Below are 17,732 nucleotides of genomic sequence, written 5' to 3' on the forward strand. Positions count from 1 at the left end.
TCACATCATCTGCAAATAGTGAAAATTTTGCTTCTTCCTTACCATTTTGGATGCCTTTTATTTCTTTTTCTTCTCTGATTGCTATGGCTAGGACTTCCAATACTGTGTTGAATTAAAGAAGTGAGGATAGACATCCTTGTCTTGTTCTGATCTTAGGGGAAAAGCTCTCAGTTTTTCATCACTGAGGATGATGTTAACTGTGAGTTTTTCATATATGGTATATTCCCTCTAAACCTGCTTTTTGAGGGTCTTTATCAGGGAGGGATATTGTGCTTGTCAAATGCTTTTTTTGTATCTATGGAAATGATGATATGGTTTTTATCCTTTCTCTTGTTGATGTGATGTATCATGTTGATTGATTTGTGATTATTGAACCACTCTAGCATCCTAGACATAAATCCTACTTGATCATGACAAATGACTTTTATTTTTTTGTGAATGATTTTTTCAATGTATTGTTGGATCAATTTACTAATATTTTGTTGAGGCTTTTTGCATCTGTATTCACCAGAGATACTATATAGTTCTCTTTTTTTAGTAATGTCTTTATTTGGTTTTGGTATCATGGTAATGCTGGCCTCAGAAAGAATTTGGAAGCTCTCCTTCATCGTCTATTGTTTGGAATAGTTTGAGAACAGTAAGTATTAACTTTTCTTTAAACGTGTGGTAGCATTCACCTGTGAAACTGTCATGTTCTGGACTTGTTTGTTGGAAGTTTTTTGATTACTGATTCAGTTTCATAGCTGCTAATCAGTCTGTTCAAATTTTCTTCTTCCTGATTCAGTTTTGAGAGGTTATTTGTTTCTAGGAATTTATCCACTTCTAGGTTATCCAATTTGTCGGCATATAATTTTTCATAATATTCTCTTGTAATCCTTTGTATTTTTGTGGCATCAGTAATTATTTCTTCTCTTTCATTTCTGATTTAATTTATTTTAATCTCCCCTCTCTCTCTCTCCGAATCTGGCTAAAGCTTGATAAGTTTTGCTGATTTTTTTCAAGAATCAGCTCCTGGTTTCATTGATCTGTTCTATTGTTTTTTTCAGTTTCTGTTTTGCTTATTTTTGCTTTAGTATTTATTACTTCTTTCCTACTACTGGTTTTGGGTTTTGTTTGTTCTTTTTCTAGCTCCCTTAGGTGTAATGCTAGGTTTTTTTTTTTTTTTTATATTTGAGATTTTTCTTGCTTCTTGAGGTAGGCCTGTATTGCTATAAACTTCCCTCTTGAAGAGATTTTGTTGCATCCCAAAGATTTTGGCCTGCTGTTTTCATTTTCATTTGTCTCCTTGTGTTTTTTGATTTCCTCTTTGATTTCTTGGTTGATTTATTCATTGTTTAGTGGCATGTTATTTAACTTCCATATATTTGCTTTTTTCCCAGATTTTTTCTTATTAATTTCTAGTTTCATAGCATTGTGGTCAGACAAAAAAAAATGCATAGTGTGACTTTAGTCTTTGTGAATTTGTTAAGACTTGTTTTGTGTCCTAATATATGGTCTGTTCTGTAGAATGTTCTGTGTGCATTTGAAAAGAATGTGTATTCTGCTGTTTTAGGATGGGATGTTCTGAATATATCTGTTAGATCCATATGGCCCAACGTGTCATCTGAAGCTACTGTTTCCTTGTTGATTTTCTATCTGGATGATCAATCTTTCCATTGAAATAAGTGGGGTGTTAAAGTCCCCTATGACTACTAATTACTATGGATTATTTCCTTTATGATTGTCATTAGGTGCTTTATGTATTTGGGTGCTCCCATTGTTATATTTGGTTTGTTCACTTTATGATTATATAATGTCCTTTTTTCTCTCTTATTATACTCTTTGTTTTAAAGCCTATTTTGTCTGATACAAGTATTGCTACCCTGGCTTTCTTTTCACTTCCATTTGCATAACAACTGCTTTTCCATTCCTTAATTTTCAACCAACATGTGTTTTTAGGTCTGAAGTGAGTCTGTTGTAGACAGTATGGGTCTTGCTTTTTTATTTATTCTATCAGTCTGTGTCTTTTGATTGGTACATTTAGTCCATTTACATTTAAAGTAATTATTGATAGGTATTTATTTATTGCCATTATGTTACTTGTTTTATGGTTGTTTTTGTAGTTCTTCTCTGTTACTTGGTTCTCTTGCTCTCTTCTCTCAGAGTTTGTTGGGTTTTTTAGTGATATACTTGGATTTCTTTGTCTTTGTTTTTTGCATATCACTGGTTTTTGATTTGTGGTTACCATTAGGTTTGTGTATAACCACTTCTGCATATAGTAGTCTTTATTAAGTTCATGGTTGCTGGGATACCAGGGTGGCTCAGCAGTTGAGCGTCTGCCTTCAGCTCAGGGCATGATCCCAAGGTCTGCGATCAAGTCCCACATTGGGCTCCTTGCATGGAGCCTACTTCTCCCTCTGCCTGTGTCTCTGCCTCTCTCTCTCTGTGTCTCTCATGAATAAATAAATAAAATCTTAAAAAAAAAATGTTCATGGTTGCTAAGTTTGAACCCATTCTTTACTCTTCTTCCCCCATGCTTTAGGTGCATGATCATTCTTTACATTTTCTTGTTTTGAGAATCCCATGACTAATTTTTATTTTATTTTTTTCTAAAGATTCATTTATTTGAGAGAGAGAGAGCATAAGCACATACTAGAGGGGAGGGGCAGAGGGAGAGAAGCAGACTTGCCATTGAGCATGGAGCCCAATGTGTGGCTCATTCCCATGACCCTGAGATCATCACTTGAGCTGAAATCAATAGTCAGATGCTCAACTGAATGAGCCACCCAAGTTCCCCAGCCTTGACTAATTTTTATAAATATATTTAATTTTACTGCTTTTGTGTATCCTACTTTTCTTGCTCCTGCTTATGGTGTTTCCTTTCCACTCAGAGAGTCCCCTAAAGGGGACATTTCTTGAAGAGCCTGGTTTAGTGGCCATAAATTCCTTTAACTTTTGTTTGGGAAACTTTCTCTCTCCTTCTATCTTTTTTTTTTTTTTTTTTAGATTTTTTAAAAATTTATTTATTCATGAGAGAGAAAGAGAGAGAGAGAGAGAGGGGCAGAGACACAGGCAGAGAGAGAAGCAGGCTTCATGCAGGGAGCCTGATGTGGGACTCAATCCCGGGTCTCCAGGACCAGGCCCTGGGCTGAAGGCGGCTCTAAACCGCTGAGCCACCTGGGCTACCCTCTCTCCTTCTATTCTGAATGATAACCTAGTTGGATAGAATATTCTTGGTTGCAGGTTTTTTCCTTTTAGTACTTTGAATATATTATGCCACTACCATTTGACCTGCAGAGTTTCTGCTGAAAAATCAACTAACAGCCTGTGTACATAACTAATTACTATATGTATTGGTGTAGATCTCCTTGGGCTGATTTTGTTGGGTGCTCTCTGTGTCTCCTGGATCTAGATTTCTATTTCCTTCCCCAGATTTGGGAAGTTTTCAGCTGTTATTTCTTCAAAAAAATTTTCTGTCCCCTTTTCCCTTTCTTTTTTTCTAGGATCCCTATTATATGAATGCTATTACCTTTGATGGTATTGCTGAGTTCCCTTGTCTATTTTCATTTTTATTATTTTTTCTCTCTGCTGTTCACCTGGATTGCTTTCTATTACCCTGTCCCCCAGGTTGCTGATCCATTCTTCTGCTTACTCTAGTTTACCATTTATTCTCTCTAGTGTGTTTTTAATTTCAGCTGTTGAGTTCTTCATCTCTGATTGATTCTTATATGTTTTCCGTCTCTTTGTTGATGATTTCACTGATATCCTCTACTATTTTTTCAAGTACTACGAGTATCTTTATTACCATTATTTTAATTTCTCAGGCATATTATCTCCATTTTGCTTAGGTCTCTTGCTGTGATTTTCCTGTTCATTCATTTGGGACATATTCCCTTGTCTCCTCATTTTTTCTAGCTCTCTATGTTAGTTTCTATGTGTTGGGCAATTCAGTTATATCTCTTGGTCTTAAAAATAGTGGCTTATGAATGAGAGGTCCTGTAGTGCCCTGCAGTGCAATGTCTCCTGTTCACTAGGACCTGGCATTTCATGGGTATCTTCTATGTGTTACTTACATGCTACTGTTGTTGCTGATCTGGCTTTGTTCAATCCAGTCATGTGCCATGGCTCTCTTTGCCTGTTGTTGGCAGGGTTTGGTCCCTGTGTTGTTAGGGAGCCAGTCTGGGGCCATTTTAGGCTTGAATTGAGTCAGAGCATGTATTTGCCAGAGAAACAGTAGCACAGAACTGTAGAGTGCTTTTTCTGAGTTGTCCCCTGTAAAGCTTTTTTGGGTGGGTATCTTCTGCAGTTGGACCTAATGTCTGCCCCTCAACCACTACTGGGGCTGCAGTTAGAATGATGTATCTGGTTATCCTCCCCTCTCCCTGGGGCAGGAGTCATTTTGGAGTGGTGCTGGCCACTGTTGGGGCTGTTTGCACAGTGTCAAAATCTTGGATGGGCTGCTCTGGATGGGCTGTGGCCAATGATTTATTGGAGAGGGTAGGGGCCTGATGACAGCAAGGTCCACACTGGTGTGCTATGGGGGAGGATCTACAGCAGTTTGGGAAAATTCCTGCTGAGGCTGGCTGGGTTGTGGGGGAACGTATCCACAGAAGTGTGGTGAGACAGGGGTGCTTTTAGCAAGCTAGGTAGAGAATGTTTGCCCTGCGCTGGTTCCTGCAGGTGTCTGTATAGCTAGGTTGGGAAGCAGGTTGGGTAAATGGTGCCATAAGCTCTTTTTTTTCTTGGAGATATCTTCCTAAGGATCCCTGCCCCCTCCAGCCTGTGCTCTGAGATTAGTAAATAAGTCACCTTCCTGTATACCCCAGGTGTTTTTCAGACTGCTGTTTCTATGCTGTATCTCAGCAAGGCTGTTTGTTGTGCTGTTTAATGATGGGAATTCGGTTTCCTCTCCCTCTTTAGCTCCCCAAGCCAAGCCCACTGATTTTTAAAGTGCCAGATGCTAAGCCCCATCAGGAACTTGTGAAGAAGCCCAGCCCTCTTCAAAGCCAAATGTTATAGAGAGTCCGCTTCCCAGTGTGTGTTTCCCATGCCTGAGGTGTCTGGTGTGGGGTCTGGTTCTCTCCCTTCTCTGTGCCCACTGTGTCTCTTCCTGCAGACAGTCCTATGGGTCCATTTGCTCTTCGCTCCCTCTTTTTTTTTTTTTTTTTTTGGTGTAGCATCTTCTGTGCATTTAGTTGTGGGGAGTCTACTCTGCCAGTCTTTTGAGAATTTTCTGGGTTATTTGCACTGATGGTGGGTGCTATTGAGTTGTAACCATGAGATGAAGTGAATTGATCCTATTACACCATCTTCCCTAGAAATTGAGACCAGTTGTTTTATAAAATTATCTTTATTTTAAATCTTTATTCATGATTAGATTCAGGTTATGTATCTTTGGGAGGTAAATGATGTTGATAATTGTAAGCAAATCAGCTGGGAAGTTTGAATGGCTGGGGGCTGGAATCCTCTGGAGGCTTCCATATTCACATCTGGTGCCTAGGCTGGGGTGATTCAGAGGCAGGGCTCCTCTGGGACTACTGAAGCATAGTTTCCTGCAGCACAGGGTTCATCACCTAGCTTGTGTTTTCTCACAGAGCATGGCAGCCTAAGGGAGTGTCCTAGCCACCAAGAAAGGGACTGTAGAGCCTTTCATAATCTAGCATCCACAATCCTATTACATCATTAATGCATATGCTATTGGTTGGCATGCTCAGGAACCTGCCCAGATTCAAGGGGAAGGGATATTGATGCCACTCTTGATAGAAGAGTGTCAACAAATTTATGATCATGTTTTATTTTTATTTTTATTTTTATTTTTTTATGATCATGTTTTAAAACTGTAGAGGTGACATCTGTCAGATTTTTAAATCATAAAAACAGCTTTATTCCCTTTGTAATTAATGGTTATCCATTAGGAAATAGCCCAAGAATATTTAGAATCCTATTCCACAGTAGACTTTTATCCTTTAGTGATAGCATGTATTGATCGCTCTTCAACATTTATGATTTGGGATTTATTTATTTATTTCGCAAAGTTTATTGAGCCATAGTTATAGAGCAATAGTACAAAGCATCTGAAGAGGGAGGGGATCTGAGAGGTTTGCCTTCTGATATGGGATTTAAATTACATAAAAATCTTAAACATAATATGCTCATCTCCCAGTAAATAAACATATAATGATGATAGACCCTGTTGGATTCTTGAATAATTCCTGTAACAAAGATAAGCATGACCCAATTTGATGGGTACTAAACAATTTGTACAGATATAAGTTACAAGCACTCACTTATTAGAATGTCAACAGAAATACAGATGAAGAAGTTCTGCTGTGTGTGGTTCTGTGGCTATTTTATCCTGATTGTTCTTTCCTTTCACTTAAAGGAATGCGCTTAAGGCACAACTCATCATTCATCATATTTGGAAATATTTGTGTCAAAGCTGGTCCTAGGAGAAGTGAAATCAGTTGAGGGAGAGTCCTTTTGCACTTCAGACAGAGCTATAATAACTGACATGTAATCCAAGAATATAAGCATTAACCTTTTGAGCCTTATATTCAAAGGTGCAGGAACTAGGTAAAGATTATGCTTTCATCATATTTAAGTCTTATTAAAATGAATTGTGCAGTATATACTGAAGAAGACAGTAACAGGTGCCAGTATGTGTGACTTCCACAGAGACTTGAGTTGGCAGGGTGAAGGTCTAAACACAGGGCTTCTTGGAATATTCTTAAAATTATGCAGGAGTATTTTCTAAATTCCTAATTAGAAACATTTCAAGGAGGTGAAATCTAGCTATATCCTAATGTGTTTAGAAATCAAATGTCGCCCAAGGCTTATTCCTAACAAACGTGAATGGGCAGAGGTCACCCCTCACATGTAATTAAGGACTGAATACTGAAAAATTTTAGAAGACTGAGATTTATATATTTTTGTAGTCATGTATTGATTTCTTTAGAATGAGACAAATGTTACATGGGAGAAAATATCTCTGAAGAATTGTCATTAAAATTTTAACGGAAATGTTTCTGTGTGTGAGATGATAGGTGGGTTTTATCTTCTTTAAAGAGTTGTTTCTTTTTAATTTTGCAGAATTTCTATAAGGAATATGTGTGTTATCACTTTTGTAACATGAATAAATTGTACAGTTGACATTTGAGCAATAGGAGTTTGAACTGTACAGGTCCACTTACAGATTTTTTTTAAGCTAAATACAGTACTATAAATGTATTTTCTCAAAATTTTCTTTAGCTTACTTTATTGTAAGAATACAGTGTATAACATGTACAACACACTAAATATGTGCTAATCAACTGTTTATGTTAGTAAAGACTCATGGTCAACAGTAGGCTATTAGCACTTAAGGATTTGGAAAGTCAAAAGTTTTATGTGGATTTTTGATTGCATGGGGAAGGGGAGGCCAAGCTTAAGGGTTGGCCTCCCCAGGGTGCCTCCCTAACCCTCAAATTATTCAAGGGCCAACTCTAATTTAAATAAAAAAATTACCAATAAATGAAACCAAACTATTCTTATAAATTTAAAAACTGATGATTTAATATGAAGGCTAGTAAACATCCCCTGACCATACCCTGCAGCTTCTCATAAAGGACCCCATTGGCCACCTTCAAAACATGGTTTTGTTTTAGGCATTTAATTTTTATGAAAGTTAAAGTGGAGGGAAAATAAAAAGTCTGTTGCACTATTTCCTAAATATGTAGGCCATGCCTGGGGGCATACATACTTGAAAAAGGTTTCAGATGATTCTGATAAATATAGTCATATATATGTGCCTTCAGGAGATATTTTCTTCACTGTGATTAAAATTCACACATTTCCTTTTAGGGAACAAATAGATCTATGGCTTATTTTCTCTTTCTAGGGAATGGTCATTGTGGCCTACTCAAGTGACTATGGGTCATGGCTTGTATTCCAAAAAAGTTTCATTCACCTTGAAAATATCATAAAATGATGAGGCAGTCCATTCTGAATGTGTTTACTTGTATTCAGTTTAAAGTGTCATAACTATCATTGAAGGAGGGTCCTGCTTTTCATCATGGCTAGAGCTAGTGCTGGGTTAGGGAGGCCTCTTCTTGTGGATTCCCAGAATGACCTTTGGGGACTGCAAGTGGTATACTTCCTGTGTTCTGATCCTCTGTGCTGCTTGATCTTCAGATCAAGTGATTTGTACGGGAGCATTGAGTCCTACAAAGGTAAGGGGTAAAAAGGAACAAAAAAATTGGGGGCGAAGTGGTACACCAGAATTGGAGGAGGAGGAGAAAGAGAAAAAAGAAAGGAATATCCTGTATAAAGTATGCTTCATTGTTGATGTGGAGTATCTCTATTTCTTTAATGTTATTCTAGGATTTTATTGCTGAAATGAAAACTTTTTTATTTGTATATGAGCAAAGGATACATTGATTGCAAAAAATAAAATTCTAGGTAGGCATCGGGTTTTTATTTAGTGAAGAACATTTGTTGACACTTGGGTTTTGAAAGTCAAAGTTACAGCTGTGTTTGGGAAAGTGTATTCTTCTGACTTGGGAAGGTGTATGCTTACGTCTCCCAGATGTTTGCAGGTGCAAATTGATAAAACTGCACCTGGAGTGTTTTTGAAGGTTTGCAAACCAGAAAACAACATTTTATAACTGGGAATATATGTTCACACCGTAAGTGTAAGAGTAGTGTAGCTTTGGCTTAGCCAGGAAAAGTTTACCTTATGAATTGATAGGGGAGATAGTTATTTAGTGAACCTATGAACATTTTCTTAATGCCATTTAGTTCCCAATATATCAGAGTTGTTATTTTTCCCCCCAGAGTTATCTCTGTCAGTTCTTGTTGAATGCTCAAAAAACCAGGGCACTGATGTTGCTTCACAGTTAATACCACTAAAAATACCCATGGTGTAGGATAGGTAGTTCTGGGGTATGTGGGTATGTTTCATGATATAAAGTCTGGTAAATAAAAGTTGTCATTTACTGAAATCTTTTTTTTTTCTTCTCATTTACTGAAATCTTGAAGTTAAAAAACCAGTTAGTTATGTATTACTGTAGTGCATGGAGTGCTACCGACATCGATGAGGTATTCTCCATTAGGACTTGGGAAGGGGTCTGAAAATGTCTCTAGAATTTAAAGCTAAAAGCTTAGAAAGAATGAAACACAGCAACTCTAGCAATTTGAAAAATTCCAAAAAGTACACTCTTTTTCTTCTTTCTTTCTTTCTTTCTTTCTTTCTTTCTTTCTTTCTTTCTTTCTTTCCTTCCTTCCTTCCTTCCTTCCTTCCTTCCTTCCTTCCTTCCTTCCTTCCTTCCTTCATTGATTTAGAGTTTTAAATTTATTTTTTTTGAGAGAGAGAGGGAGAAAGAATCTGAAGTGGACTCCACAGTGAGCACAGAGCCCGACTCCGGGCTTAATCCCACAACCACGAGACCATGACCTGAGCCGAAACCAAGAGTCAGATGCTTAACCGACTGAGCCATCCAGATGCCCCAGTCTTTTTTTTTTTTTTTTTTTTTTCTTTTTTGGGAGTGGGTGGGTGTTGTAAACCAAAATTGAAGTTGTTTTTCAAAAAGCTCATGGTAAGTCAGAGCCACAGTGAAAGCCTAGGGCTGCAGTGAAAGCTGGAGCCTATAGGATGAATGGACTGGGACTGGGAATGTCTCCTAACCCCCGCCCCCTCTTACCCTCTCATTCTTCCTGGCTGCCTTTCCCTCTCTCCTCTGAGACATAGTAGAAGGGGCCTCATGCTGACAGGTAGCTGTGGGACTGTAAACAAAATCGTACAACATGGTCCAATGTCAGCCTCACACATCTTCCTGTTGAGGCTTGCATCAGATAATGCATGTGAAAGCACTTGGAGGAACTGTGGCTATTATGGAAAATCTCCCCTGATGAGGAAGCACATGCATAAAGAGCAGTCTGTTGGAAAGAAAGGATAAGAGCCAGCAAGATGGCATTGCGGTCTTGGTCTGGGAATAAAGCTTGAGTTTACCACTAACTAGTGGTATAAATATGAGCAAATCTTTAACCACAGGGGCCTCAGTTTTTTCAACTGTGAGATAAAGGTCTTTGGCTAAGTGATAAGTAGGATACTTTTCAGCTCTGAAATTCTGGGTGTTATTGAACCAGAACAAATGTGAAGCCTTAGAATATTTCCAGCATCAAATCTAAACCCAACTGGTATTTCACTGTCAAGTCTCTATTGTCAATTCTAGTTACATTTTCTGTAAAAGACCTGTATTTAGTCATGGGGTCAAGCTGATTCAAGGACAGACTGCTGGAAAATTTTCAGAGTTCTCTGTGTATCGCTCACAGTAGCTAAATTCTGAAGTTATGTTGTAGACAAAAGATTTATGCTACCTTGGTGCCAACTTAGAGTCATACAACCTTAAGGTGATGAATGTTTGTCTCAACACACTATGGACTCTGAAGCTGAAAGCAATAGTTGGCCATTCTGTAGTTAAATATTGTGGAAAGAAGATTGGAAGTTTTATTTCTGTCCCTCTTTGTATGTTAAATGTTGACCAAGGGGAGTAGGCACTGATTTCCAACCTCCTTCTGGCTGTACCTCTCTGTTTATGAGTAGTATAGTTAGGTGAGATATGCCATCATCAAAGGGGACATAGTGTGAATGGGGCTTAATGTGATTGGCTAATATTGGAGACTGGGCAGCAGAGTGACTGACACATTCACACTGGAGTCAGGAAATCTGGGTTCAAATCATTATAGGTCAGGCACTTATGTCAGACATATTTCAACTACCCAATCATTGCAACTATTATTATTCAAGATGATAGGAATATGCACACATATGAGTAATCTTCCTATTGCAGTTAAAGAATAGTGAATTCTTCTTTAGAAACATGTAAAAAAAATGGTCTCATCCCCCTTAATTTCCTTTAACCATATTACTAATTAATTTAGTTGAATCAAATGCTTTGGATTCAAGTTGGGTATTAAAGAAAAATTTTCAGAGACCATTTTGGTTTCCTGTTATCTTCAAAGCATTTCTAGCAGACATAGTCCGATCATTTCCATGTGTGGCCCCTGGTAGCAGAGCAGGAAGGACTTGGGGAGGTATTTATCTGTACGGCTAAGTCCCATGGGCATAAACACGCAGTTTGTTGAGTCTGAGGAATCTGTGGCTGAAAGATGGTGCTAGACTTGTGTTTGTGCTGACACCCAGGAGACCTGAATACTCACTTACTTACCTGACACACTTACATGCAGAGTTTTGTTTTTTGTCGTTGGATTGTCTGGTTTGAGTTTTTCTGTGTTGTAAAATACGTAGGTGCAGTGAAGAAACTTTCTACCCTGAAAAACTTTTGAGTAAACTTGATCTTTTAGTATTGTCTCAGATGACTTCACCTGCCCTACAGTGAAGGTAGCCTGATGCCAGGGAAGTTAGAAGCATCCAAAGATTTTGGAAAGAGACCCAGGCAGTAAAGGAATTTGCCTCCATGCTGTGGTTCTAAATTGGGAAGTCAGTGTTACAGTTAAAGATGACACACAACTTGGCCACATAGAACAAGATAAGCAGAATTGTAACTTCTCAAAACAGATGGCCAGAAAACAGGTCAAAACTTTCAAAGTAAACAGTTTACTGTTTCTTCTTCTCCTAAGTTTAAAAAAGAATATTTTAAAAAAGTTGTTTCTGGTGTTTCAGAGAGTAAAAAAAACTTTGAGTACTTGAGGCTAGTGCCTTGGCAAACAAGATAGATACACATGAAAGGTAATGTGTTCTTGTAACATCTTGGAGGATGTAGCACTATGATAGTGAGTCTTAGGTAGATAACCTCTTATATAGGTAATCTGAGATTATACAATATCCTGTTTTACTCTTTTTAAACAGATATAGAACAGTATAGTTGGTGATTCCCCCCCCCAAATTAAATTTTGTTTGTTTTTTAAACTGATGACAGGGTCTTTGGAATCAGAGCTGAGAGGGGAGATACCAACTCTACCAGTTTCAAACTTGAGACTTGGATTAATTATTTAATCTTTGAGTGTTTATCATTTTAAAATGTGGGGAACAATGCTTCCCTCAAAAGTTGTGAGAATATTAAAGAGAAAGCCTACTACCTAGTAGGTGTTTTTTAAATGTGAAATGTATTCAATGAAAAAGGAAGTAATTTAAATCCCAGATTTTAGTGCTGAAGTGCACAAATAATTATGTGATTCTAGCTGACTTGGAAATTTTAATAATGGGCTCTATTTGTTTCTTCTGCCCATTGCTTGACGAGATTTTTCCATAAATATTTTAGAATCCTAGTATTTAAGAATAACTAAACAGTGAATTTGAGGAATATTCAAGACCTGAAGAAATTAGTGCCATCTCAAAATGGTGGTTGAGCCCGGTAGTGAGGGTCTCAATCTATTTTTATTGTCATTACTTACTATATGTGATCGTATTACAAATATCATCAGCTCTCATTTATTTCTGATTACTATGGGCCAACTGCTGTAGTAAATGCTTATAAACATCTTCTCATTTAATCCCTGTAATGACATGAGATCTAGTTGTTATAGCCCTTATACAGATGAGAAAGTGAGGTACCTTGTTTTAAGGAATAGCTCTAAACTTCCACAGCTGAGAAGACTTAAAAGCTAGGGTAATGTCTTTGCAAGTTAGCAAATGTGCTTTGGTACTCCCTAATTCAGATAATAGGTTAATTCTTTGAATTGTTAATAATACAACATGGAGTTTATTGAGGGAGTGGATTGTATTTAGAATCTTTGAGATATTTTACTCTAATTAGGATTTGGGCAGGTCCAAGGAAATGATTGTATATGTTCAGTGCCAGTTTTTCTGAAATAATTTTTCTGGTATTTTGGTTTTGACTTGGTTTATCCAACAAAATTATAGAGTGCTGTATAATGATTGTCCGAACGGGCATTTTTCAGCCTTGGCTACACAGAAGAATCACCTGGAACCTTTAAAATGAATATCACGGCAGCCCAGGTGGTTCAGTGGTTTAGTTTAGTGTTGCCTTCGCCTTCAGCCCAGGGCATGATCCTGGAGACCCAGGATCAAGTCCCACGTCAGGCTCCCTGCATGGAGCCTGTATCTCTGCCTCTCTTTCTTTCTGTATCTCTCATGAATAAATAAATAAAATCTTAAAAAAAATAAAATGCAAATCAAAGAAAAACAAAACAAACCTGAAGCCCAGTCCCCAGTCCCAGATGTAATTTCTCCCCAGTTTTATTCAGATTTAACTGGCATACACTATTTATATTAGTTTAAGGTGTATAGTATAATGATTTGGTATATATATATATACCAAATATATATATATATATATATATATACATAGAAATGATTACCACGGTAAGCTTGGTTAACACCCATCACCTCCCATACTTAAAATTTTTTTGTTTCTTGTGATGAGAACTTTTAAGGTTTACTCTCTTAATAGCTTTCAAATATGCAGTACAGTGTTGTTAACTATAGTTACTGTGCTGTACATTATATCCCCCGAACTTTATTTATCTTATACCTGGAAGAAATTTGTACCTTTTGATCACTTTCATCCATTTTCTCTCTATCCCCATCCCCCTGTCTCTGGCAACCACCAATCTGTTCTATTTCTAGGAGTTAGGTTTTTGTTTTTTTGTTTTTTTGTTTTGATTCCTCATATAAATGAGATCATAAAGTATTTGTGTTCTCTGTCAGATTTCACTTAGCATAATGCCTTCAGTGTCTATCCATGTTGCCACATGTGGCAAGATATCCTTGCCTTTTTATGGCTGAATAATATTCTCTCAGGTATTCTGATGTAAACTAAACATTGTCATAAATTATTCTGGAGCCTTCTGGAGGCTCAGCCCTGGGATGTCTCAGCTCATTCCCCCGAGAGCATTGGAGTCACACTCCCAGGTCCCATCTTGCTTGGTGGTTGGGCTTTGTAGACTCCTGGCTGCTCCCACAACTCACCATCCCCCACACACCTACCCATCCTCTTACCCTGAGGTGTGTGGAGGGAACAACAGTGTGGCTCTCTTTTTTTTTTTTTTTTAATGTGGCTCTTAAAGAAAAATCTGTTCAGAAGGTTATCAGCTGTCCAGCATCAGTTCTGGGTATGTAACTTTACCATTGTTTATTTAGGCTTTGGAATATATTGGCCCTGTGTATTGTTTGGTTTCCTATTTCAGTACCGTCCCAGAGGCATTTCCTATATTTGTAAAGATCAAACATAGGTAAATCAAGAGGCTATTCCAAAAGTTGGTCACACACGTGTGCTCTTTTTTTTCAGTGGGAGAAAGTTTTCCATCTTTTCTTCTCTCCTTCACATTGCATTACTCTTCTCAGCCTAACTTCTCTCATGTTCCCACTGCCCCACAACCTTCTTTCATTTGTACAGCGACAGATGGTAATAAATCCAGCTGTGGACAGTAGTTTAGGCAGCAGAGGATTTTTTTTTTTTTTTTTGAGGCAGATAAGCAGTTTGCTATTTGCCAGAGTGTACTGTTTGGAACACAGAGTCTATGGAAATATGGTATTAGCAGGTTACCAGTTGGAGCACTAAATTAAATTTTCCCCAGCAAATATTTGTCCAGAGTAATTTAAATCATTTTGTATTCCATTTACACATGAGGGGGCAGTATGATACTATAAAGCAAAGGCTCTGTTGAAATTGTCTATTTTTATTGGTATATAATAGTTTTTTAGGTGACAACTTTTAGACTCTGTGATGATAACTCTGACATGGTTGTTAGTTGTTAATGTGATACGTGTATGTGATACCCTCACTCGTATACTCAGATCACACGCCTGGTTTTATTTAAATGCGTAAATAGTCATTTCCTTGTGGCAGTGGGGCTTTCCCACAGTGCCTTTTACTGTGAATTGTATATTTATGTTTTGTTTAATGCTAGCTAGCTTTCTTCTTGTTTTCCTGCTTTTACTTGGGGCACATCAGCCCTCTTGGAGATGCAGTGTTTATTAGGTGGATGTGTCTAAATATTTTATTTTATGACCTCATCGAAGACTGAAGTGTCTGCTTCTGAACTCAGGCCTTGGCAGCTGTGGAAGGTCTATTTTAAATCACCTCTGCATGACATGCTTCCCTTTATGGCATAGATTACTTTTCTCAAAAGAAAAAATTGCTAAGCAAAGAAGCAGCACATTTTAATTAATGTTATTATTGTTGATGTATGAGCGACATGGTAGGTAATCAAGGTGCTAGTATTCTATGTCTCCTAAATGGAAGGGAAGGGAAATTATTAAAAGAAGTTGGAGGGTATTAATAGATAAAATCTATAAAGCAGATTTATGGAAAACGTACATGGGAATCTGAAAGGTAATTTCATAAGCATAAGCTATTTTTAAATGTGTAAAGAATATTTGCAGTCATATGTTTCTGTTTATGTAGTTTGAAAAAAATTGAGACCAGCATTTGGCATAAATATAACCCTGTACAAAATTTAATGGGATATTTACTTTTAATGTTTTATCCTGGCTACTTTCTTTGTGGAGGAATAGCTGTGGCATTGTTTACACCTGGTAAAGATAATTATATGTATTTAGTTTGGAAATGAATTTATTTTGAAATGTAATGATTGGATGTTGCTTTTACTTAATTTTAATGGGAAATTTTATTTTGAAATCTTCTGTTAAAAAAATAAATGAAAGGCTTATGACCTGTACCCAAAATTTGAAGGAATGGATTTTTGGCTCCAGCCTGTTTTGGATGAACTCCAAATCAAATGTTGTTTGATACTGGTTCACTATTGCAACACACAGGTTTCTGTTCATGGGAAATGATTAATGTCCTTTATGCTTTGATGGCAGATTTTTAGGACCCTGCCTGATGCCACATTCCCGGAGCCAATCCCCCTATCAACATCACCCCCAAATGCTCCACCAAGGCAATCGAAGAGACAAGGCCAGAGGACTAAGAGACCCGTGGCTGTATATAATCTTTGTCTTGAGCTAGAGGATGGTAAGATGTTAATTATGTTTTTCTGCTTCACAGCATGCCGAGAGTATGGTATATCATATGTCCGCAAGGGAGGGCCATGGTTTTCCTTTCCTTTGTGTTTCGATTTTTTTAAAGATGATAATTCTTAAAATTAACAAGGAGGGTAAAGCTTTCTTGTCAGAGAGAGAATGCAAGTTTCAGGTTTGTGTTTGTATCTGTTATGCATGTTTCTTTTTTTATTTTTAAAAGACAGCTTAAATTTCTTTTTTTGGGAGACTTGTGTGACCTCCTGTGAGGTTATATAACTCTGAGACAAATGGAAGGGGAACTAAAATTAAAGCAGATCTTTTGAGAGGAGCTGATAGTCTAATGTTAAATGCACCTAGATTAGAGGCATGGTTTTCTGTTGCACTAGAGTTTAGAGCTCCTGCATTTCACTTGGCCCATTTTTCTGACTTCTTTGTGAGGTCAGCATCACCTCATACAGCAGGGGTGGCAAAGCGGACCTGCCATTTTGGTGAGGGGCAGGCCACAGTGGAACTCTGGCAAATGGAAGATCTCCTCTCCCATGCTGGCTGCCATGTTCCAGTTACTTGTTGTCTTGCGGCCACATTGTCTCCATATTGCCAGATTGCCTCGTTTTTTAAAGAGAGCTTGGAAATTTGAAATTTAAACACTGATCTCTACAAAACAAGACTGTGCCTGTAGAAGTCACTGGTTGCCAGTTTGTAATCACATACTTATTGGTGTGAAGAGTAAGATGATCCTGGTCTCAGAATCTCCCTTTTTAGTAGGCATGTCTGAAATTTTGACTCTCTCACTGTTAGACTCATACTTGTTGAGGACATTTCCTGAATTTGAAATTCATCTTCATTCTTCTTATCCTTCCCCTGCTCCTTCTTTTTTTTTTTTTTTTTTTTTTTGTATCTTCCCTCTATTATCCTTTCAGACTACCAAAGTTATTTTGGTTTGAACTATGAGGCAATTGTCAGAGGGAGGAAGGGAATGCAGATAGAAACAAATATAGTACCTTCATCATAAGGAGCTATATAGTCAAATGTCCAGCTAGTTAATATCCAGAGATCCATTTAAGTGAGTGACAACTGACTTGGGAGTCTCTACAAGAAGACTCAGAATGCTTCCTGTAATAACATGGGGGTCTAAGGTGTGCTGGTATTCTTTTACATTGTTTAAGACATGCATCATATGACACAACTATTAGTTTTACAGTCAGATCCTTATTTTCCAGAGGAAGAGCATGAATCATTAAAATCAACATAATTTCAGAGCTTCCTTTTAGACATCAGTTTCAACTTTTGATCCCACCTAACTTTTTTGTTCTCTTTTTTTCTCACCTTCACTCTCTCAACAGAGTTGCTAATAAGGAGTAAAACTGACTGGTTTGAATTGCACCTTTTCTTGTATCTCACTTGTCCTCTGGTGGAAGTGTTAATAAATAGTGAAAGAGGCTAATGTTGGGAAGTAGGAAGAGAAAAAGAAGTCAGGGAGATACAGAATAATATCTACATTGGATCATTGGCCCTTGACAAAACCGAATTGGCTATATTTCATAAAGGAAATGACCAAAGAGGGACTGTTTGTCTCAGAATCACATCTACTTTTTTGGTATTTTTAAGGAATTAAATCATAATATCCAATCTATATACATGGCATACTGATCTTTTGATCATTGGGTTACTAAGTGATTATTAATGGGTAAGAAGTTGCTGAAGTGGTGTTTGGCACATCTTTTATGGGAATGCTCAAGATGATACATAATCATGGCTTTCCTCGTTTTTAGGTCATATAATAATTCTTAATTATTTGATTATAAGGGAA

General features: G+C 37.5%; 1 protein-coding gene across 9 annotated transcripts in view; it reads left to right on the forward strand.

The window, feature by feature from the left end:
* The window catches only part of ARHGAP10 (Rho GTPase activating protein 10), a 326,786-nt gene that overhangs the window by 259,679 nt on the left and 49,375 nt on the right, over positions 1-17,732 (forward strand). For 8 of the 9 annotated variants that reach the window (XM_077846305.1, XM_077846304.1, XM_077846297.1 and 5 more), the window contains one exon: positions 15,764-15,914. The exons of the other annotated variant lie outside the window; for it this stretch is intronic. In XM_077846305.1, the coding sequence (XP_077702431.1) occupies positions 15,764-15,914 (151 nt within the window). The remainder of the gene's footprint in view (positions 1-15,763; positions 15,915-17,732) is intronic. 9 annotated transcript variants of the gene reach the window in all.

The sequence above is a fragment of the Canis aureus genome, chromosome 13 (assembly GCF_053574225.1).
Source record: "Canis aureus isolate CA01 chromosome 13, VMU_Caureus_v.1.0, whole genome shotgun sequence".
NCBI classification, from domain to species: domain Eukaryota; kingdom Metazoa; phylum Chordata; class Mammalia; order Carnivora; family Canidae; genus Canis; species Canis aureus.